Source organism: Pan paniscus, chromosome X (assembly GCF_029289425.2).
Source record: "Pan paniscus chromosome X, NHGRI_mPanPan1-v2.0_pri, whole genome shotgun sequence".
NCBI classification, from domain to species: domain Eukaryota; kingdom Metazoa; phylum Chordata; class Mammalia; order Primates; family Hominidae; genus Pan; species Pan paniscus.
The window spans coordinates 156,452,838-156,477,040 of NC_073272.2; the positions used below are offsets into that span (position 1 = coordinate 156,452,838).

General features: G+C 43.2%; 1 protein-coding gene across 1 annotated transcript in view; it reads left to right on the forward strand.

Moving 5' to 3' along the window:
• LOC117977588 (tubulin beta-8 chain-like) overlaps positions 1–24,203 on the forward strand; it is a 122,121-nt gene that overhangs the window by 92,993 nt on the left and 4,925 nt on the right. The window contains 3 exon segments of the mRNA XM_055106589.1: positions 23,330–23,438; positions 23,517–23,627; positions 24,122–24,202. Coding sequence (XP_054962564.1) covers positions 23,330–23,438; positions 23,517–23,627; positions 24,122–24,202 — 301 coding nt within the window.

Here is a 24,203-nt window from a genome sequence, read left to right on the forward strand (position 1 = left end):
GTCCCTCAGGCTGAGGGGATTTGAGATGTCTTAGACTGAAGAAATTGGGGTTTCTCAGGTTGAGGGAATTTGGGGTATCTCGAGCTGAGGAGCTTTGGTATCCCTCAGACTGATAGTATTTGTGGTTTTTCAGGATGAGTTTAGGGGTCTTTTAGGCTGAAGAGATTTGGGGTGCTCTAGTTGACAGGATTTGAGATTCATCAGGTTAAGGGGATTTGGGGTTCCTCGGGATGAAAGGATTTGGGATATTTGAAGCTGAGGAAATTCTGGGTCTCGGGTAAAGGAGATTTGGGTCTCTCATTAATGGGTTTTAGGGTGTTTGACACTGAGGTTATTTGGTCCTTGAAGCTGACGGGATTGAGTTGTCAGGCTATTTAGGTTATCTGTGGTTGGGGAAATTTGGTCTCTCTGAGATATTTAGGGTTCCTCAGGCTGAGGTATTTGGGGTGCCTTAGGGTGAGGGAAATTGTGGCTCCTCAGGCTCAGAATATTTGGGGATCTAAGCATTAGGAGATTCGATGTTCCTCTGGGCGAAGGGATTTGGGGTGTCTGAAGCTGAGGTACTTTGGGGGTTTCATGCTGAGGGGATTTTAAATCCCTCAAGGTGGCAGGATTTGGGGTCTTTTGAGGCTGAGAGGATTTGGAGCTTCTCAGGGTGAGGGGATCTGGGGTCTCCTAGGCTAAAATTTGAAGGTCTTGGGATGAGGGTTTACAAGGGTTTCACGCTGCACGACAAAGGCTCCCCGTGCTCTTCACAGTCTCCCGTTTTCTCCTGCCGCGGTGTTCACCCTGGCCGGGCGTCTTCTCGGAGCCGCTCAGGAGGTGAGACGCGGTGGGCGCCAGCCTGTAGTGCTGCCAGCCAATCAGCGTTGAGACCAAGGCCAGCCCGCCAATCGGCAGTCAGGAGGTGCTAAAGGGAAGGGGAGTAGGGCGGAGCCTTGCCTGTCAGTCATGGGCACAACCCGGTTTTGGGCTCAGGAGGTCGGGGAGGGGCCTGGCTTTTCCCGCCCCTGGGGAAGGTCCCGCCCCTGGGGAAGGTCCTGCCCCACCCCGCTGGGATTGCGTGCAACCATCTGGAATCCTCCCGCGCACAGGCGCAGTTTCGCGGTTTTATTACTTGGTTTTCCCCAACGCCGGTGTTTGCGACTGAGCCGGGAGTCGGGGCTGCTCCTCACGTCCCTCCTCAGGCCTGGGTCTTCTGAGGGGACACTGTGTCTTTTTGAATTGCCAGAGTTCTTGCACTGACTCTCATCTGGGAGGGTTGGTGTTCCTTTAACTGCGGTGTAAGTTGGGTATTGTCAGCTGGCTTCGTTTCTGGATGCTTCAGAGGGCCAGGGTTCTGTACAGGACCCTTACGGGTGGGTGAATTGTGCTTGGTTTCACAGATGTTGTATTAGCTGGCCAATTTTGGTGTTGTAGTTAGGGCTGTGATCCAATAGATGGTGCTTAAGAGGAACGGCTGCTATCTCCAGCAGCAAGGTTCTTTTGTACTTCGCGTTCGCAGGTGTGCTTTGCATTGAGACGGGAGAGCGATAGCCCCTCATCAGCTCCTGGACCTTGAGGGGAGCCTCCTGTGATCACTGGCGCCTGCCTGCGTTTCTTTTGTTAGGTGTTCTGAGCTGCGGGGCTCCCTAGGGCAGAGGCTGCATAGGTCGCCCCCTTTCTGGACTGGCCCTCTGGAGGGAGGCATGCCTCGCTCCCTCGTTGCCCAGGATCCCACATGTCTCACCTCTCTCAGTGCTCTGAGAGTGGGGGTTCCTCCTCCGTTCGAGTGCTGGCCACAGATCTCCCCCTCGGTATCCCTAGCTACGTGCCACAGCCCTGGGGACACCAGGAAGTCCTATGGCTTGGGGTTGGGCTCTCGCTGCGCTGGGGAATCCAATGTGCTCCTGGGTCACGGGGAAGGTACTCAGGTGGAGCAATGCACTCAGGCTGGGCTGCAGAGGCTGCACTGTGCACCTACTCTTGCAGAGTGGCTAGGCATGGGCCCTGGGAGGGGCCAGTGGACAGGAGGACTTGCAGAACGGAGGCACCCAAGTCCCACAGGGAAGCTGCCACTGCTGTCTCCTGGCTCAGACGTCAGCTGCTGCCAGAGTCTCCTCCAATTAAAATTGATTTAATTAGCTTATTGTTCTGCGGGCTGTACAGGAAGCATGATGCTGGCACCTGCTTGGCTTCTTGGGAAACTTACACTCATGGCTGAAGGTGAAAGGGGAGTCAGCACTTGACATGGCCAGAGCAGGAGGAAGAGAGAAAGATGGGGAGGTGCTATACACTTTTAAACAACCAGATCTCACTGTACAGTTCCAAAGACGGATGGTGCTAAACCATTCATAAGAAGTTTGTCCTGTGATCCAATCACCTCCCACCAGGCCCGACCTCCAACACTGGGGATTACATTTCAACTAAGTTTTGGACACAGATCCCAACCAGATCATTCCATTCTATGGAATGCTACCGTGTAATGCATCATCTATTATCATTAATTCAAAATAAATTAAAGACTGAAATGTAAGACCTAAAAGTACAGAACTCCACGAAGAAAAAAAATAAAATCTTTATAACATTGTAATGAACAATTACTTCCTGGATATGACACCAAAAGTATAAGCAACCAAAGCAAAATTAGATAGATGGGAGTACATCAAACTTAAAAACTTCTGTGTAGCAAAGGAAACAATCAACAGAGTGACAAGGCAACCTATATAGAAAGGGAGAAAATATTTGCAAATCATATAACTGGTACGGAGTTAATATCCAGAAACTTATAAAAAAAGTCTTATAACTCAACAACAAACAATAACTTGACTAAAAAATCAGGTGGGGTGCAGTGGCTTATGCCTGTAATCGCAGCACTTGGGAGGCCAAGGAGGGAGGATTGTTTGAGGCCAGGAGTTTCACGTTAGCCTGAGCAACATTTTGAGGCCTATCTCTACCAAATTATGTTTTTTTAATTAGCTGGGTGTAGTGGTCCATGCCTTAAGTCCAAGTTACATGGGAGGCTGAGGTGGGAGGTTAACTTGAGCCCAGGAGTTCAAGACTAGCCTGGGCAACATAGGGAGATCCCAACTGTACAAAAAAATTAAAAAATTAGCTGGGTGTGGCGGCACTTGCCTGGAGTCCTAGCTACTTGGGAGGCTGAGGTGGGAGGATTGCTTGAGCCCAGGAGTTTGAGCCTAAAACGAGTTATGGTCACACTTTTCTGTAATGTCACAGAAATGGGATCACACATTATGTGATCTTTTCAGAGTGGCTTCTTTCACTTAGCGATGTGCATGTCAGATTCATCAATGTCTTTGCATGGCTTCATAGATCACCCCTGTTTCTCGCTGAATAGCATTCTATTGCATGGATGTACCCAACTTGGTTATTCATTCACCTATTGAAGGTCATCCTGACCCCTTAAAGTATTTGGCCATTATGAAGAGATCAACTGTACATAACAGCATATTGGCTTTTGTTTGGACTTAAGTTTATAAAGTTGTTATCTAAATACCTAGTAGTTGGCCATGCGCAGTGGTTCACACCTGTAATCCTAGCACTTTTGGAAGCCGAGGTGGGTGGATTGCCTGAGCTCAGGAGTTTGAGACCAGCCTGGGCAACACGGTGAAACACCTTCTCTACTAAAATACAAAAAATTAGCCAGGCGTGGTGGTGTGTGCCTGTAGTCTCAGCTACTTGGGAGGCTGAGGCAGGAGAATGGCGTGAACCCAGGAGGTGGAGGTTGCAGTGAGCCAAGGTCGCACCACTGTACTTCAGCCTGGGTGACAGAGCAAGACTCCATCTCAAAAAAACAAAAAACAAAAACAAAATCAAATAAACAACAACGAAAAAAAAACAAAAACAAAAAAACCCCCCAAAACCTAGGAGTGCTTCTATGGTGAAGCATGTTTAACTTTAATATAAACTGCTGTATTGTTTTCTGAAGTTGCTGTATCATTATGCATTCCACTATCATTGAATGAGAGTTCCTGTTGCAACTTATTTTAATTTTATTTATTTATTTGTTTTTTTGAGAGAGAGTCTTGCTCTGTAGCCCAATCTGAGTGCAGTGGCATGAACATTGCTCACTGCTGCCTCTACCTCCCAGGCTCAAGCAATTCTCCCACCTCTGCTGGGATTACAGGCATGTGCCACCAGGGCTGGCTAATTTTTTTTTAATTTTTGTTAAAGATGGTCTCACTATGTTGCCCAGGCTGGTCTTGAACTCCTGGTTTCAGTTGGTCCTCCTGACTTTGCTTCCCAAACTGATGGGATTACAGGCATGAGCCACTGTGCCCCGCCTCCTGTTGTAATTTTTATTGCATTAAAAAAAGATTTTAGTCAGTTTAGTAGATGCTCAGTGGTATACCATTGTTGCATTAATTTGCTTTTCCCTCTTGACAAGTGCCATAAGCGTTCTTTTGGATGCTTGTTTGCTGTCTTATATCATTTTTAGTGAGGTGTCAACCTTTTAGTTGTGTTGTTTTCTTGTTGAGCATTAGAATTTCTTTGTATATTTTGCATATAAGTCCTTTTCAGGTTTGTTTTATAAATATTTTCTCTCAGTCAGTGGCTTTGTTTTTGATTCTTGTAACAGGATGTTTCACAGAGTAGACATTTCAAATTTTAATAAAGTCCACATTATCAATTTCTTTTTCTTTTATGGACTAGCTTTTGCTATTGTATCTAAAAATTTATCACCAACCCAAATCCATGTAGGTTTTCTTCCATAACTTTTACTATTTTATATTTGGAAATTTAAGTCTATAGATTATCTTGAGTGATTTTTTGGTTGAACCGTGAAGTTTGTGTCTTTGTTCATTCCCCCACTATGGTTTCTGTTGTGCTGTCACCACTTGTGGAACAGACTTTTCTTTCCCCATTGAATTGCGTTTGCCCCATGACAAAATCAGTTAACTGTATTTATTCGGGTCTTTTGGGTTCTCTATTGCGTTCCATTTATCTTTTTGCTTATTCCGTCACCAATATCACTCTTCATTACTTTAGCTTTGTGGTAAAGATAACAATAGTAAGTTATTGTTTCTAAACGAGGACTATCTTCATTTATTTATATATTTTTTATTCCTCTCAACCATGATTCAGTTTCCTGAATGCATATTTGTGTTTTGTTAGATTTATACTCAATGAATTGAAATTTTAAAGAGTATCATTTACAATAGCACACCCAAAATTTAATTCATTAAGTTCAAATTATTCCTATACATTATTGGTGATATAAAAAAAATCAGCTAGGGCTGGGCGCGGAGGTTCTCGCCTGTAATCCCAGCGCTTGGGTGGCTGAGGCGGGAGGATTGCTTGATCCTTGGAGGCGGAGGCTGCAGTGAGCCAAGGTCATGCCACTGCCTCTCCAGCCTGGGCTACAGAGCAAGCGTCCGTCTCTAAAATAAGAAAGAGAAAAAGAAAAAGAAAATCCATTGACCTTTGTCTACTGGCCATCTTCTTTACTTGTTAAAAATCTCCATGCGTTCTGATCAAGGCATGTGATGGTGGGCTCGATGTCAGTTGAAATTTCCAAAATCATGGCCCGGAGTAATCTGGAGGCTGAATTTCAGAGATTCCCGAGGGCTGCCGCGAGGGGGCGCCCAGCCCCTGCAAAACCCGAGCGCTGCGCGCTTGAGCCGCATCTGATCCGCAAGGCGGCGTTGCGGGGCGTTTACCGTGAGGACAGAGCTTCCTCCCCTCAGGACGCGGCTGGGAGAGGCTGCGGCCTCGGGAGACATGGGGACACTTGGGGCCGCGTCCACAGTGAGACAGGGAGACGCTGCTGCAGCTTCGGGACACCTGGGGCCGCCCAGGCGAAGATGAGGAAAAAGCTTCCTGTTGCCGTTGAGTGTAGCGGCGGGAGCGCGGCCGTGTTTCCCTGTCCGCCGTTTGTAGCGGGACCTCACTTTATATTAATAAAAGCGTCCCCTCATGAGGGCTTGGGCTGGTCACCCCCAGCGCAGGCCAAGATGCAGGTTATGGATGTGAGTTTGTTTCTGGGGAGAGACCCTGGTACCAGGAGAGGAGACGCGGTCAGGAGGTTGGGGACGGGAAGGCGCCACAGCCTGAGGCCAAGAAAACAGGCGCCCCCGGATCAGTGCTCGTTTTTTTTTGTTTGTTTGGTGTGTGTGTGTGTGTGTGTGTGTGTGTGTGTGTGTGTGTGTGTGTGTGTGTGTGTTTTGAGACCGAGTTTCGCTCTTGTTGCCCAGGCTGGAGTGCAGTGGCGCCATCTCAGCTCACTGCAACCTCCGCCTCCCAGGTTCAAGCGAGTCTACTGCCTCAGCCTCCCGAATAGCTGGAATTACAGGGACCCGCCACCACGCCCAGCTAAGTTTTTGTATTTTTAGTAGAGATGGGGTTTCACTATGTTGGCCAGGCTGGTGTCAAACTCCTGACCTCAAGTGATCCACCTGCCTTGGCTTCCCAAAGTGCTGGGATTGCAGGCAGGCCTGAGCCACCATGCCCGGCTGCTTTTTTTTTCTAAATTAAAAAAAATTTTAGGCTGTCTTTGCTTTGATAAAATACATAGGAGTATTTTGTGTGAAGTTGCTGTAACTGCTGGGGAATCCAAGAGAAGGGATAAGTTAAACTTTGCTATCGCAATATTCCTAGAAGAAGGAAATTATTGTAAACTATAAACAACCACATTAATACCTTGTCAGTAAAGCAGAGACATCAAACTTCATTATAGAGGCCAAACCAATCCAAATCCAGGTCAGTGGAAGCTGTATACCAAGCGCCCTGCTGTCATGTCAGTATTGCGGCTGTCATATCAGTATTACAGGTGTCATATGAGTCTTAGGGGTGTCATAGTACTCTTGTGGGTGTCATCAGTATTGCGGGTGTCATGTCTGCATCGTGGGCGTCATATCACTGTTGCAGGTGTCCCATCAGTCTTATGGGCATCATATCAGCCTTATGGGTGTCATATCATTATTAAGGGTGTCATATGAGTCTTAGGAGTGTCATGAATCTTGCGGGCTTCACATCAGTTTTAAGGGTGCCATAGCAGTCTTGCAGGTATCATCTGCATTGTGAACGTCACAGCAGTGTTGTGGGTGGGTATTACGATATGCCATGATATGTTATACCAGTATGACACCTCTTCTGAAAACAGTTATACCTAGACATAGTGCTTTGTTTGTTTGTTTGTTTGTTTGTTTTGAGACGGAGTCTCGCTGTGTCGCCCAGGCTGGAGTGCAGTGGTGTGGTGGAGTGGTGTGATCTCTGCTCACTGCAAGCTCCACCTCCCGGGTTCACGCCATTCTCCTGCCTCAGCCTCCTGAGTAGCTGAGACTGTAGTCTCAGCCACCATGCCCGGCTAATTTTTTTGCATTTTTAGTAGAGACGGGGTTTCACTGTGTGAGCCGGGATTGTCTTGATCTCCTGACCTCATGATCCGCCCGCCTCGGCCTCCCAAAGTGCTGGGATTACAGGCCGGGAGGCGGAGGTTGCAGTGAGCCGAGATTGCACCACTGCACTGCACCCTGGGTGACAGAGCGAGACTCTGTTTTGGGGGGAAAAAATAAACTCATACATGGAAAATTCCAAAACATTGCTGAAATAAATTCAAGAAAACTTTTGGCGGAAATTCACAAGCTGATCCTATCATTTATATGAAATTTCAAGGGATGCAGAATAGCCAACATAGTGTCAAAGAAACCAACTCAGAGGCTCACATTTCCAAATTTCAAATCTTACTAGAAAGCAACATTAACAAAAACAACATGATTTTGGCATCATCAATGGAATAGATCAATGGAACTGAATTCTGAGTCCAGATAAACCCATACTCCTATGAGCAATTGTTTTATTTTTTGAGGCAGGGCCTCACTCTGTCTCCCAGGCTGGAGTGCAGTGGCACAATCATGACTCACTACAACCTCTATTTCCTGGGCTCAAGTGATCCTCCCACCTCAAACCTCCCAAGTAGCTGGGACTAGAGGTGTGCACCACCAGAGCTGGCTAATTTTTTTTTATTTTTTTCAGGTAGGGTCTTTCTCTCCTGCCCAGGCTGGCCTCAAACTCCTGGCCTCAAGTGATACTCCTCTCTTTGTCTCCCAAAGCATTGGGATTACAGGTGTTAGCTACCATGTCCAGCCTGCTGATTTTTAAAAATGGAATTTCTTTTTCCTTTCTTTTTTTCTCTGGGCATGGTTTTGCTCTGTTGCCCAGATTGGAGTGCAGTGGTGTGAACGCAGCTTATTGCAGCCTCAACCTCCTGGGCTCAAGCAATCCTCCCTCCTCCGTCTCCTGAGTAACTAGGACTACAGACGTGCACCACCACACCTAGCTAATTTTTAAGTTATTTGTAGAGAGAGGGTTTCCCTGTGTTGCCCAGACTGGCCTGAAACTCCTGGGTTCAAAAGATCCTCCCACCTCAGCCTCTCAAAGTGCTGGGATTACAGGTGTGAGCCACCACCCCTAGACTGGAATTTTTTTAATAATTACATTCTCACGTTGTTTGTTTCTAGTGTCTAGAAATATAGCAGATTACTGTGTATTGAGATTTTGTGTTGTAACTTTGCTTACTTTACTAGTTTTAATAATATTTTGGGGGTTCTTAATGATTTTCTGTATGTAAGATAGATCATGTGATCTGTGAGTAGACAGTTTTGCTGTCCCCTTTCACATATGAGTGCTCTTTACTTCTTTTTCTCTCCTATTTGTTGTGGATGGAACTTCCCATACAGTGTTGAATACAGTGATGAAAATGAGCATTGATGCCTTGGTGGTGATCTTAGGAGTAAAGCACTGGGCCCTGACAATGGAGATGGTGCTGGAGGCCGATTGTTGTGTTTAGAAAATTCCTATCTCAAGGTCAGGGGTCAGGGTCAGTGGTCAGGGTCAGGGTCAGGGTTAGGGGTTAGGGTCAGGGTCAGGGTCAGGGTTAGGGTTAGGGTTAGAGTTTAGGGTTAGGGTTAGGGTTAGGGTTAGGGTTAGGGCTTTGAATAAACTTATATGGTAGCCAAGTTGTGGTTACAGTGGTCCTTGGGTGAGACCAAGTTCTATGCCTACTTCAAGTGTGAACCAGCACAGTCTCAGTGGTGATGGCCTCAGGGGTGCTTATGTTACCCTAACTCCAGCTCCACATGCCTCAGCACAGAAAGAGAGACTGCTGGTTTCAGAGAAAGAAAGGGAAGAGAACAAGAATCTCTACTTGATAAATCAAGAGAATTTTTCTTAATGTTAATCCAAGGCCACCAAAGCAGTACCTCTACGTGTTTGCTACTGTGTTTTTGGGCTTGGGACCTAAGTGTCTTTGAACACCTGGAAAATGTTCCCAAAACTAATGGGCACAAAGAAGCCCAGACTGTGAAGACTACAATAAAGACTGAACTCTTCAATGCCCAGATATGGATGAACATCTACAAGTATCAAGGCCATCCAGGAAAACATGACCTCACCAAACAAGCTAAATAAGGCACCAGGGGCAAATCCTGGAAAAATAGAGATATGTGACCTTTCATACAGGAAATCCGAAATAGCTGGTTGAGGTAATTCAAAGAAATTCAATATAATGCAGAGAAGGAATTCAAAATTCTATCAGATAAATTTAACAATGAGATTGAAACAAAGAGAATAAAGCAGAAATCCTGAAGTTAAAATGCAATTATCATACTGAAGAATGCATCAGAGTTACTTAGAAAAATTGATCAAGGAGAAGATTTAGTGAACTTGAAGTCAGACTATTTGAAAAGACAAAGTCAGAGGAGACAAAAAAGAATGAAAAATAAAGCATGCCTACAGAATCTAAAAAATAGCCTCAAAATAGGAATCTAAGAGTTATTGACCTTAAAGAGGTGGTAGAAAAAGAGATAAGAGCTAAACATTTATTGGCCCGGTGCAGTGGCTCATGCCTGTAATCCCAGCACTTTGGGAGGCTGAGGCGGGTGGATCACAAGGTCAGGAGATCAAGGCCATCCTGGCTAACACGGTGAAACCCCATTTCTACTAAAAATACAAAAAGAAATTAACTGGGCGTGGTGGGGGTGCCTGTAGTCCCAGCTCCTTGGGAGGCTGAGGCAGGAGAATGGCGTGAACCCAGGAGGCGGAGCTTCCAGTGAGCCGAGATCGCGCCATTGCACTCCAGCCTGGGCTACAGAGCGAGACTCTGTCAAAAAAAAAAAAAAAATTAAACATTTATTTAAAGAAATAATATTAAAAACAATTCCCCAACATTTGATATCAACATTCAAGTACAAGAAAGTTACAGAACATCAAGCAGATTTAACCCAAAGAAGACCACCTCAAGGCGCTTAACTGAACACCCAAAGGTTAAGGATAAAGAAATGATTCTAAAAGCAGCAAGAGAAGAGACACAAATAACATTCAATGGAACTCCAATACATCTGACAGCAGACTTTTCAGGGGAAAATTTACAGGCTGAGAGAGTGGCATGACATATTAAAAAAGCTGAAGGAAAAAAAAAAGACTTTTACTTTAGAATAATGTATCTGGCAAAAAGTCCTTTAAACTTGACAGAGAAATAAGAACTTTTCCGACAAACAAAAACTGAGGTATTTCATTAACACCAGACCTGTCCTACAAGAAAAGCGAAAGGGAGTTCTGAGCCTGAAAGAAAAAAAGTGAGTGAGCAATAAGAAGTCATCTGAAGGTACAGAACTCAGTAGTAATAGCACATGGAAAAACACAGAATATTATAACATGGTAATTATGGTGTGCAAAAATCTCAAATAGAGTAAACAATAAACCAATAAAAAATAACTACAACATATTTCCAAGACATAGACAGTAAAATAGGGAAGGAAGAGAAACAACAAAAAGTTTAAAAGAATGGCAATGGAGTTAAAGTGTAGAGTTTTTATTAGTTGCTTTGCTTGTTTCTTTGTTTATGCAATCAATGTTAAATTGTCCACAGTCTAAAATGATGTGTTATAAGATATTATATTCAAGCCTCATGGTAATTTTAAATCAAAAAGCATACCACAGATGTACAAAAAGTAAAAAGCAATAAATTAGATAATATTAAAAGATAAATCACCTTCACTAAAAGGAAGACAGGAAGAAAGAAAAGAACAATGAGAGGACAAAAATCAATCAGAAAACAAGTAACAAAATGGCAGGAGTAAGTGCTTATCAATAATAACATTGAATGTACATGAACTAAATACTCCAATCAAAAGACAAATAGTGGATGAATGGATAGAGAAGCAAGACAATAATCTATGACCTACAAAAAATACTTTACCTGTAAAGATACATTTAGACTGAAAATAAAACAATGGAAATAGTTATTCCATGCTGATAGAAACCAAAAAAGAGCAGAAATAGCTTTACTTATACCATACAAAAATAGATTTCAACAAAAGACTGTAGGAAGATATTAAGAAAGTCATTATATAATAATAAAGAGATCAATTCTTCCAGAGGATATAATAAGAAATATATATGCACCCAACACTAAAGCACCTAGATAAATGAAGCAAATATTATAAGAGCTAAAGAAAGAGACCTCAATACAATAATGGCTGAACACTTTGACACCCTACTTTAGTCATTGGATAGACCTTCCAGACAGAAAATCAACAAAGAAACATCAGACTTAATCTGCACTGTATAACAAATGAACCTAATAGATATTTACAGAAAATTTCATTCAACAGCTGCAGAATACACATTGTTCTTCTCTGCACATGGGTTATTTTCAAGGATAGACCATATATTAAGTAACAAGTCTAAAAACATTAAAAAAAATTGAAGTAATATCAAGCATTTTCTCTGACCACCATGGAACAAACTAGAAATCAATTAAAAAATGAATTTCAGAAACTATACAAACACTTGGACATTAAACAATATGCTCTTGAATGATCAGTAGGTCAATAAAAATGTTAAAAAGAAAATGGAAAAATTTCTTGAAACAAATAATAGAAACATAGCATAGCAAAACCTGTGGAATATGGTAAAAGAGGTACTATTATAAAAGGAAAATTTATAACTGTAAGTGCCTATATAAAAATCAGAAAAGCTGCAAATAAATAACCTAACAATACATCTTAATTCACTAGAATAAAAAGGCCAAACAAAACTCAAAATTAGAAGAAAAGAAAGAATAAAAATTAGAGCAGAAATAAAATGAAGAAAACAGTGCAAAAGATCAATGAAACAAGAAGTTGGTTTTTTGAAAAGTAAAACAATTAATGAATATTTAGACAGCTAGCTAAAAAACAGAGATGACACAAATTAATAAAATCAAAGGTGAAAAAGGAGACATTACAAGTAACATTTCAGAAAATCAAAGGATCATTAGTGGCTACTATAAGTAATTGTATGCCAACAAATTAGAAAACCTAGAGGAAATTAATTCTTAGACACACATAACTTACCAAGAGTGAACTAGGAAAAAATCCAAAACCTGAATAGACCAATAACGAGTAACAAAATTAAAGCCATAATAAAAAAATGTCTGTAGGACCAGACTGAAAAATAGAGAAGGAAAGAACATTTCCAAACTCATTCTTTGAGGCTAGTATTACACTGATATCAAAACAAGACAAAGACACATTTAAAAAGCAAACTACAGGCCCATATTTGAGAATATTGATGCAAAAATTTGCAAAAAACCTAGCAAACTCAATTAAACAATACATAAATAGGTAATTCATAATGACCAAGTGGAATTTATCCCAGAGATACAAGGATGGTTCAACATGCAAATCAGTCAATGTGATATATCATATAAATAGAATGAAGGGGCCAGGTGCAGTGGCTCACACCTGTAATCCCAGCACTTTTGGAAGCCGAGATAGGCGGATCTCCTGAGTTCAGGAGTTCAAAACCAGCCTGGCCAACTTGGCAAAACCCCATGTCTACTAAAAATACAAAAATTAGCCTGGTGGAGTGGTGGGCACCTGTAATCCCAGTTACTTGGAAGGCTGAGGCAGGAGAATCGCTTGAACCCGGGAGGCAGAGGTTGCAGTGAGCTGAGATCATGCCATTGCACTCCAGCCTGGGTGACAGAGGAAGACTTCATCTCAAAAAAAAAAAAAAAAAGAATGAAGGACGAAATCCATATAATCATTTCCATTATGCTAAAAAAGTATTTGATAAAATTTAATATTCTTTAATAATAAACCCTTTGAAAACTGGGTATGGAATGAACATATCTCAACATAATAAAAGTCATATATGACAGACCCCCAGCTAGTATCATACTAAGTGGGGAAAAACTAAAAGCCTTTCCTGTAAAATCTGGAAGATGACAAGAATATCCACTTTTACCACTGTTATTCAACATAATTCTGAAATTCCTATCTGGAGCAATCAGACAAGAGAAAGCAATAAAAGGCATCCCAATTGGAAAAGAAGTCAAATTATTGTTTTTGCCAGTGATATAATCTTATATTTGGAAAAACGTAAAGACTCCTCTGATAGGGTTTGAATGTGTGTCCCCTCCCAAATTTAATTCTCAATGTTGGAGGTGGGCCAGGTGAAAGGTGATTTAACCATTGGGGTGGATTACTCATAAATGGCTTAGCACCATCCCACTTGGTACTATCTTCATGATAGTGAGTGAGTTCCCATAAGACCTGGTTATTTAAAAGTGTGTAACAACTCGCCCCTCTGTTTTTTTGCTCCTGCTTTTTGCCCTGTGATGTGCAAGATTCTGCTTCAACTTTTGCCATGACTGTAAACTTCCAGAGGCCTTCCCAGAAGTGCATACCAGTGCTGTGTCTTCTCTACAGCCTGTAGAATCATGAGCCACTTAAACCTCCTTTCTAAAAAATAAATTACCCAGTCTCAGGTATTTATAGTGATGGGAAAAAAGCTTAATACAGAAAATTGGCACAAAGGAGTGGAAAATTGTTATAAGAATACCTGAAAATGTAGAATCAGCTTTGTAATTGGGTAAACAGGCAGAGGTTGGAAGAGTTTGTAGGATTCAGAAGAAGACAGAAAAATGAGGGAAAGTTGAGATTTTCTTAACTTTGAATGGCTTTGACGAAAATGCTGATAGTGATCTGGACGGTGAAGGCTGAGCTGAGGAGGTCTCAGATGAAAATTAGAAACTTATTAGGATTGAAGCAAAGGTCATTCATTGTTGTCTTAGCAAAGTGCTTGGCTGAATTTCTGTCATGCCCTAGGGATATATAAAAGTTTGAATTTGAAAGTGATGATTTAGGGTTTCTGTTGAAAAAATGTCTAAGCACTAAAGCATTGAAGATGTGGCCTGGCTGCTTCTAACAACCTATGCTCACATGTTGCAGCAAAAAAAAGTAAGTTGTAATTTATTTTTACTTGCAAGGGAAGCATAGCGTAAAAGCTTAAAAACTTTGCAGCCCAGTCATGTGGCAGAAAAATAAAAAGCTTTTACAAGAGAGGAACTTGAGCAGGCTGTGGAGCAATCACTTGTTAGAGATATTTGTATAACTTAAAAAAAAAAAGCAAGTGTTGATAGCCAAGACAATGGGGAAGAGGAATTGAAGGCATTTTAGAAATCTAAAAGGCAGCCCCCCATCACAGACCCTGAGGCCTAAAAGAAGAGAATAGTTTCTGGGATCAGGCCCAGGAACTGCTGCCTTGGGTAGCCTTAGAACATGGCTCCCTGCATCCTGGCCACTGCTCCAGCTCCAGGTGTAGCACAAATTGGCCCAGTTACAACTCCAGTCACTGCTTCAGAGGGTGCAAGCTATAAGCCTTGGTAGCTTTCATATGGTGTTAGGCCTGTGAGTGTACAAAATGCAAGAGCTGAGACTTGGGAGCCTCCACCTTTACTTCAAATAATGTATAAAAAAGCTAGGGTGTGCAGGCAGAAGCATGCTGCAAGGGTGGAGCCCTCATGGAGAACCTCTACTAAAACAATGCAGCAAAGAAATGTAGGGTTACAATCCCCATGTGGGTTCCCCACTGGGGCATGGCCTAGTAGATCTGTGAGGAGAGGATCACTGTCCTCCAGATCCCAGAATGGTAGATCTAGCTACAGCTTGCACTTTGCACCTGGAAAAGCCAGAAGCACACAAAACCAGCCAGAGGCACACAATACCAGTCCATGAGAGCAGCTGTGGGGGCTGAACCATGCAAAGCCACAAGGTCTAAATGTCCCAAGGCATTAGTGTGCCCTGGAAATGGGACATAGAGTCAAAAATAATTATTTTGGAGCCTTAAAATTCAATAACTCCCCTTCTGGGCTTCAGACTTGTATGGGTCCTGTGGCCTCTTTTTTTTAGCTGATTTATTCCTTTTAGAATAGGAGTATTTACCCAATGCCTATGCCCCATTTGTGTCTTGGAAGCACTTAATTTGTTTTTTATTTTACAGGCTTATAGGAAGAATAAACTAGCTTTGTCTTAGATGAGACTTTTGACTTTTGAGTTAAGGCTGAAATGAGTTAAGACTTTGGGGATTATTGGGATGTCATGATTGTATTTTGAAATATGAGAAGGATATGAGATTTGGAATGGCCAGGGGCAAAATGATACAGTTTAGGTATGTGTTCCCACCAAAATCTTATATTAAAATGTAATCCTCAATGTTGGAAGTGGGCCTAGTGGGGAGGTGATTGAATCATGAGGGCAGGATTTCCATGAACAGTTTGGCATCATTTCCTTGGGTGCCATTCTCACAATAGTAAGTTTTCATGAGAGCTGGTTATCTACAAGTGTGTAGCACTTCCCCCCTGCCCTCACACTTACCATGTGATGTGCAAGCACCGGATTTATTTTTCACCTTGATTGTCAGTTGTCAGAGGCTTCACCAGAAGTGGAAGCCAGTGCTATGCTTTCTGTACAGCCTGTAGAACCATGAGCCAATTAAACCTATTTCCTTTATAAATTAACCAGTCACCGATTGTTTTTACAGCAATGTGAGAATGGCGTAATATTTCCATCAAAAAACTATTAGAAGTAATAACTTGAGTAAATTTGCAGAATACAAAATTAACATATACAAATCAGTAGGATTTCTATATGCCAACAGTCAACAAACTGAAAAAGAATTCAAAAAAGTAATCCTATTTGCAATAGCCACAAATAAAACAAAATGTGTGGGAATTTACCAAAGAAATAAAAGTTCTCAACAATTAAAAATGTAAAACACTGATAAAAGAAATGAAAGAGAAGACAAAAAAATGGAAAGTTATTTCTATGTTCACAGATTGGAAGAATCAGTATTTTAAAAAATGTCCATATGATCCAAAGCAATCTATACATTTCATGCCATCTCTATCAAAATAACAATGACATTCCTCACAGAAATAGAAAAAAAATCTGAAATATATATGGAACCACAAAACACCATAATAGTCAAAACTATTCTGAGTATATAAACCAAAACTGTCGGAATCCCATTACATGGTTTTAAATTGTACTATCAAGCTATAGTAATTAAAACAGCATGACACTAGAATGAAAAGACATAAAGACAAATGGAATGAAATAGAGAACTTAGAAACAAACTCATACAGCTAAACTAATTTTCAACAAAAGTGTCAATAACATACAACAAAAAACAAGACAGTTTCTGTAATAAATAGGGCTGGGAAAACTGGCAAGCCATAGGCAGAAGAATGAAACTGGAACCCTATTTCTTGCAAAATACAAAAATCAAATTAAAATGAATTAAGGACTTAAACCTAACACCTCAAACTATCAAAATTTTACAAGAAAACACTGGGGAAACTCTTTAGGGCATTGGTTTGGACAAAAATTTCTTAAATAATGCCCCATAAGCACAGACAACCAAAGCAAACATGGACAAATGGAATTACAGCAAGTCAGAAAGCTTTTTTAAAGTGAAGGAAACAATAAACAAAGTGAAGAGAAAACCCACAGAATGGAAGAAAATATTTGTAAATTACCCATCTGAAAAGCAATTAATAGCTACATGATATGGTTAGGCTTTGTGTCCCCACCCAAATCTCATATTGAATTGTAATCCCCAGGTGTTGAAGGAGAGACCTGGTAGAAGGTGATTGGATCATGGGGTTGGTTTCCCCCAGGCTGTTCTTCTGATAATGAGTGAGTTCTCATGAGATCTGATGGTTTTATAAGGGGCTCTTCCCCCTTTGCTTCACATACATGCTCTCTCGCCTGCCATCATGGAAGAGGTGCCTGCTTCCCGTCTGCCATGATTGTAAGTTTCCTGAGGCCTCCCCAGCCATGTGGAACTGTGACTCAGTTAAACCTATTTCCTTTATAAATTACCCAGTCTCGCCAGGCGCAGTGGCGCATGCCTGTAATCCCAGCACGTTGGGAGGCTGCGGCGGGTGGATCACGAGGTCAGGAGTTCAAGACCAGCCTGGCCAAGATGGTGAAACCCCGTCTCTACTAAAAATACAAAACTTAGCTGCGCATGGTGTCAGGTACCTGTAATCCCGGCTACTCAAGAGGCTGAGGCAGAGAATTGCTTGAACCCATGAGGTGGAGGTTGCAGTGAACCGAGATCATAGCAGTGCACTCCAGCCTGGGCGACAGAGCAAGACTTCATCTCAATACATAAATAGATAAATAACCCAGTCTCAGTTTTTTTATAGCAGTGCAGAAACAGACTAATACACTACAATATATTGAGTTCAAAACATTCTATAGAAAAAATATAATCAATTAAAGAGTGGACAAAAATTTAAATGGACATTTATGAAAAGAAGACATACAAATGGCAAATAGGCAAGTGAAAAGGTGCTCCACATTACTGATCATTATAGAAATGCAAATCAAACCCAAAATGAGATATCATTTCACCTCAGTTAAGGTGGCTTTTATGCAGAAGTCAGTCAAAAACAAATGTTACTAATAGCCAAGATTTGGAAGAAACCTAAATGTCCATCAACAGATGACTGGATAGAGAAAATGTGGTACATATACACAATGGAGTACTATTCAGCTATAAGAAAGAATGAGAGTCTGTCATTTGCAGTAACAGAAATGGAACTGAAAGTCTTTATGTTAAGTGAAATAAGTCAGGCACAGAAAGACAAATGTCACATGTCCTCACTTATTTGTGGGTGCTAAAATTTGAAATAATTGATGTCATACAGAGTATAAGGGTGGTTACCAGAGGCTGGGAAGGGCAGTGGGGGAACAGGGGGTTAGTGGGGATGTGAAATGGGTACAAAAAATTGTTAGAAAGAATGAATAAGACAGTATTTGATAGCACAACAGGGTGATTATGGTAAAAAAAATTTTAATTATATATTTTATAAAAACTAAAATAGTATAATTGGATTGTTTATAACACAAGCTATAAATGCTTGAGGGGACGGATACCCTGTTTTTTATTATATATTACTCGTTACATGCCTGTATCAAAGTATGTCATGTACCCCCATAAATATATACACCAACTATGTACCCATAAAAATTAATTAAAAATTACAATTAAAACCAAAGGGAGGAGAGTCTAACGAGGCAGGTGTGACCCATGGCTTGAACTAGCTTTTCAGGGTAACTTTGGAATGTCCTTATCCAAGAAGAGGGGTCCATTTACTCAATAGGGGCTTAGAAATTAATTTTTAGTTTGTAAGTGGAAAAAAGAGAATTTTTAATCCTGAGCCATAGCTCTCAGTCAGTCAGTCCCTGCAGGGAACTCTGTTCTTTACTCTGGAGATAAACACTATTTTTCTTTTCCACTGAATAACACCACATTTCAAAATGAGGGGAAACATCTTGAAACTAAGAGGTATGGCCTTATTAAATTTGATTTGCTTTCCATTGTAATTAATTTAATCACATGTGTTCTAGAGTTTGTCCTCAGTCTTCTCCTACTTTAGGCTCATGATCTGTTGAATTTGCTCAGCTCCCTGCTCAACAGCAGGAAATCAGAATTATTTAAAAGCCTCATTGTGGCTGGGAGCAGTAGCTCATGCCTGTAATCCCAGCAATTTGGGAGGCCAAGGTGGGCAGATCACTTGTTGTCAGGGGTTTGAGACCAGCCTGGCCAACAGAGTGAAACCCCATTGCTACTAAAGATACAAAAATTAGCTGGGTGTGGTGATTCATGCCTGTAATCCCAGCTACTTGGGACGCTGAGGCAGGAGAATCACTTGAACCTGGGAGGCAGAGGTTTCAGTAAGGCAAGATGGTGCACTGCACTCCAGCCTGGGCAGTAGAGCAAGACTCTGTCTCAAAATAATAATAATAAATAAAAATAAAAATCTCATTGTGTTTCAAACAAAATTTCTTTTGCGTATCAACTGTGTCAAGTTGCATATTAACTATAATCATTTTGTTTACTTTATATCCAATCTTGAGAAATCTTTGAGGACTAATTTCACTCTTTTCTGCCATTTTGGTAAACATACCAAATGCCACCATACAAAATGCACAAAATTCCTGAGAAATACATTTTCTCCTTGAGGAGTAGACTTGCTGTGTTAGAGGAACTCATGGTTATCAAGCTTCTAGTTTAGTAAACATGACTAGAATTCTCTATCTTAATATGAGTAGCTAGGTACTCACAAGGCATCTAGAAGATTAATACCTATGGTCTGGAAATAGCCACATTTTTTTACTGGCCACAGATTACAATTGCAGAATATTTATGGCCATACAAGACACTTCCACCAAGCCTGAAAAATGTATAAATGTCCTAGGAGTGCAGCATTTTTTGTTAAAGATAATATTAATGAGCTAGCTTAGGTCAACGGGTTAATGGTCATCGTTAAAACGAATAGCCCCGACTTTAATGAGTACATCTGCACCTTCCAAGTTTAATTATAACTCTTTCTCTTTATAGTTAGAGTACAGACACTAACAAAAGACAATGCATTCCTGCTCTTGTTTTCTGAGGATGTCCAACTCTGTAATGGAGTCATTTCTAATAAACTTGCTTCTTTCACTGTGCTCTCTGACTCACCTCAAATTTCTTCCTGCACAAGATCTAAGAATCCTACTTTGTGGTCTGTATCAGGAACCTCTTTTCCAGCAACATCTTTCAGCAACACCATGAAGGGACACCAAGACAAGACCCCCACTCCAAGGAAAACAATCCACATAGAATTAATCAGCTGGCAAGTGGGCTGTCTTTTAGAGTCGCGAAGCCATTCAGGTTGGCAAGAATGATTACCCACTATTACTTAAGTGAGAGGCCCTAGGGTATAATATTAGGGTGAGAGACTCAGCCCAAAGTTAGAGACCTGGGGGTGTCATAATCAGATTAGAGGCCAAGCCCACAGGGTTAGAGGCCCTGGGGAACATTGAGAAGAATGGATTTGGCTAAACAAGATGTTTGCCACTTTCTCTTTTTGGACTGTCCACCTTGTGCTTTGTCCCTCACCTGAGTGCTCTGCATATTGTTGCCTTTCTGCCCACCGCCTCCGTTTTGCAGTAGCCTGGAGGCTGCCCCAGGAAAGAGGCCCCAAACAGTTTAGCTTTTATTTTCCTCAGCGATCCTCTGACTTTTAGCCTTGATGTCTTAGAGCTATTGCTGCTACCACTTTTCTAGTTGGCAAAGCTAATAAACTAACATTAGAACAGTACCTACAGGTTTTTGACCCCACACCAAGGGAAGGGGGTCCTAGAAGCTAAAGGGCACCAGTGGATAATAGGAGAATATTTATGAAAGTGTGAGGCCTTATTGCTAGACCGACCCTCCAGACATAACCCTTAAAGCCTGGCAAACCATAAACCCAGCTACTTACCTGTCAGAGTCCACAGGTGCTCCCAGCCTTTCTGGCATATAGGTTGTATCAGTCTGTTCTCATGCTGCTAATAAAGACATATCTGAGGCTGGGTAATTTATAAAAAAAGAGGTTTAATTGACTCACAGTTGCACATGGTCGGAGAGGCCTCACACTCATGGCAGAAGGCAGGTGAGGAACAAAGTCACATCTCTTACATGGCAGCAGGCAAAAGGGCTTGTGTAGGGAAACTCCCCTTTATAAAACCATCAGCTGTAATCCCAGCACTTTGGGAGTCCAAGGCAGTGGATGACCTGAGGTGAGGAGATCGAGGCCAGCCTGGCCAACATGGTGAAACTCCGTCTATACTAAAAGTACAAAAATTAGACAGGCATGGTGGTGGGCGCCTGTAATCCCAGCTACTCGGGAGGCTGAGACAGGAGAATCGCTTGAACCCGGGAATCAGAGGTTGCAGTGAGCCAAGATCATGATAATGCACTCCAGCCTGGGCAACAGAGCAAGACTCTGTCTCAAAAATAAATAAATAAATAAATAAACCATCACATCTCATGAGGCTTATTCACTGTCACGAGAACAGCATGGGAAAGACCCATCCCCCGATTCAATTACCTCCCACTGGGCCCCTCCCACGATATATAGGAATTATGGGAGCTATAATTCAAGATAAGATTTGACTGGGGACACAGCCAAAGCATGTCACAGGTTATGAAACAAATTTATTCTAGCAGGCCAGACGTAGGAGAGATGAGCCCCTTGACCATCCCAAGGAAGAGTGGTTAACAGATGCAAGTTGTTTTATGCATCAGGAAAACAGGAGGGCTAGATATGCTATTAGTAGTCAGCACAAGAGAATCAAGGCACAAGCCTTGCTGGCCTCGACCTCAGCTCAAAAAGCTGAGTTAATTGAACTTACTAGGCCCCTGCAGTTGGAAAGGATTTAAAAGTTAACATTTACACTGATTCCAAGTATGATTTTTTAGTGCTTCATGCTTATGCTGCAATTTGGAATGGGTGGGGACTCCTGACCCCAAAGGGCTTTTCCATACAACATCATTCAGATTTTGAGCTTGTTAGAATGCTGCTTTGCTGCCAAAAAGTGACTATAATTAATTGCAGAGGACATCAAAAGACAGACTGACCATGTAAAAGGAAATGCCCTTGTAGATGCCGCAGCCAAGGCCCCTGCACTGGAAGGGCCAATGAAGCTTATGGGCGTGCTGGTCAGCATACATAGAACTGGGCCGGAATACCCTGAAGAAGAACAAAAATGGTCCAGGGATTGCATTTCAGTCCAGGGCCCCTCGGGCTGAATGATGGTAATAAATTACTAATGCCAAGTACCAATCACAGGAGTATAACTCAGCACTTTCGTGATTCTTTTCACCCTAGAAGGGATTCTTTGTTTCTGTTAATGTCTCATTTGTTTATAGGGGTAAATCTTTTCAAGACACTAAAACAGGTGACTCAGCCCTGTGAGCTCTGTGCCTGACATGACCCAAACGGCCAGCAATTTTCTCCTTCTCCAGTTAAACCTGTCCAAAATTGAGGACCCTATCTACATGAGAACTGGCAACTCTAATTTACCCTGAAGCCTTTCTGCAGGAGATTCAAATATTTGCTAATGCTTACTGATACCTTCACTGGTTAGATCGAGGCATTCCCCACCCCATCTGAAAAATGTTTACCAGAAGAAATAACTCCTCAGTTTGGGTAATCCAAAAGCCTGCAAAGTGACAATGGCCCATCTTTCACAGCAGGCGTAACCCAACACCTATCCTCAGCTTTAAGAATCCAATATTACCTTCACTCTGCTGGAGACCACAGTCCTCTGGAAAGGTGAAAGGGCTAATCCTAAAGAAGACTAGCTAAATCAGAGGCCTGACTATCTCTAACACCCATAGCTTACTGCGGGTTTGAACTGCTCCAAAGTAAAACGTATAATTAAGTCCTGTTGAGTTCACATACGGAAGGCCTTTCCTAACCACAGATCTCCTAATAGATGAAAAGACTCATCAATTACAAAAATATGTCATCAATCTGGGACAGGTGCAAAGGCACTCTGTGAATATGGAAACAAGAGTCTTCCCCTCCCACATGGGAGGAAAATTCAGTTTCAGCTCAGCTAGGAATTTAGTCTTACTAAAGACGTGGGAGGAAGTTCTCCAGCTGAGCAGCTTTCCCCAACGTGGAAGGGACCATAGCAAGGACACCTGAGTTCTCCAACAGACGTTCAACGCCAAGGGATTCACAGGTGGGTGCACCTGTGTGGAAGTAAAGCTGTTGCTTATTCTGGGAGCCAATCGGAGGCGGAGGGAGGTGGATGCGGGGCTATTTAAGCGTTAGCGGAGGGCGGGCTGGGTCGCTGCGCCTCTGCTGCTCCTTCTCGCGCTTCTGTTGCTGCCCTAATCCTGCTTTGGCCATGAGGGAGATCGTGCTCACGCAGATCGGGCAGTACGGGAACCAGATCGGGGCCAAGGTTGGCAGCCGGGGCTCTGAGGGCCCAGCCCGGGCCTGCCGGGTGGCCGGGGAAGATGTTGGCAGTGGCGGGAGCGGTGCCCCTGCATTGCGGCCCCTGGGCTCCTTGCCGGGGATGGTGGAACTGGGTGGCTGGCGAGGCGGCTGGGGTGGACCCCAGGGACAGGGCGGCCTAGGGATGGGGGTGCGGATGAGGGTGGGGGTGGGAGAGGGGCTGGGGCGCCTCCGTGACTCAGCCCCGGCCTGTCTGGCCCCTCCTGTCTCTTGCAGTTCTGGGAGGTGATCTCTGATGAACATGCCATCGACTCCGCTGGCACCTACCACGGGGACAGCCACTTGCAGCTGGAGCGCATCAACGTGTACTACAACGAGGCCAGCGGTGAGACCCTCGTCCTTCCCCCACCGCCCTCCTGGGAACGTGGCTCTCCCCTCGCTCATGCCCTCCCGCCCCACGCAGGTGGCAGGTACGTGCCCCGCGCTGTGCTCGTGGATCTGGAGCCGGGCACCATGGACTCTGTACGCTCGGGTCCCTTCGGGCAGGTCTTCAGGCCAGACAACTTCATTTCCGGTGAGCTGCGGGCGAGGACTGAGGTGCGGCTCCTTAGCCAGGGCAGCTCAAAATCTAGGAACACCCCAAGGTCATCCTGTGGGAACTGTGGCGCCAGGGCCCCTGAACACCCTCCTATCCGCCGAGTCGAGTCGCTCAATCTGCCTGTCCTAAACGGGCTTCGGGAGGAAGGCCCGGGTGTCTCCTCAAGGTGAGGAGCTACTGATGTCCTTGCCGGGAGCTGAGCTGGGGCCGTGGCTACTGCCTTTCCTGAGAATGGGCAGGAGCCACCTGCAGCGAGGTCTGTGAGCCCGTCTCAGGTTTGACTCCTGTCTTAATTTCTAACAGGGGAAGCTGCTGTCCTGTAACTCTGGAGGAGGGGGTTTCATTTGCTCCACCTGCAGGGCGAATGGTGCTTTCACCTCACACGTGACACTGGTGCTTTCTGCATTATGGTGGTGACCACTGATGACCGTATACCTGGCCGTCGAGTGACTGGCTGTACTGTCTTACAGGTCAGTGTGGGGCCGGAAACAACTGGGCCAAGGGACACTACACCGAAGGCGCGGAGCTGATGGAGTCAGTGATGGACGTTGT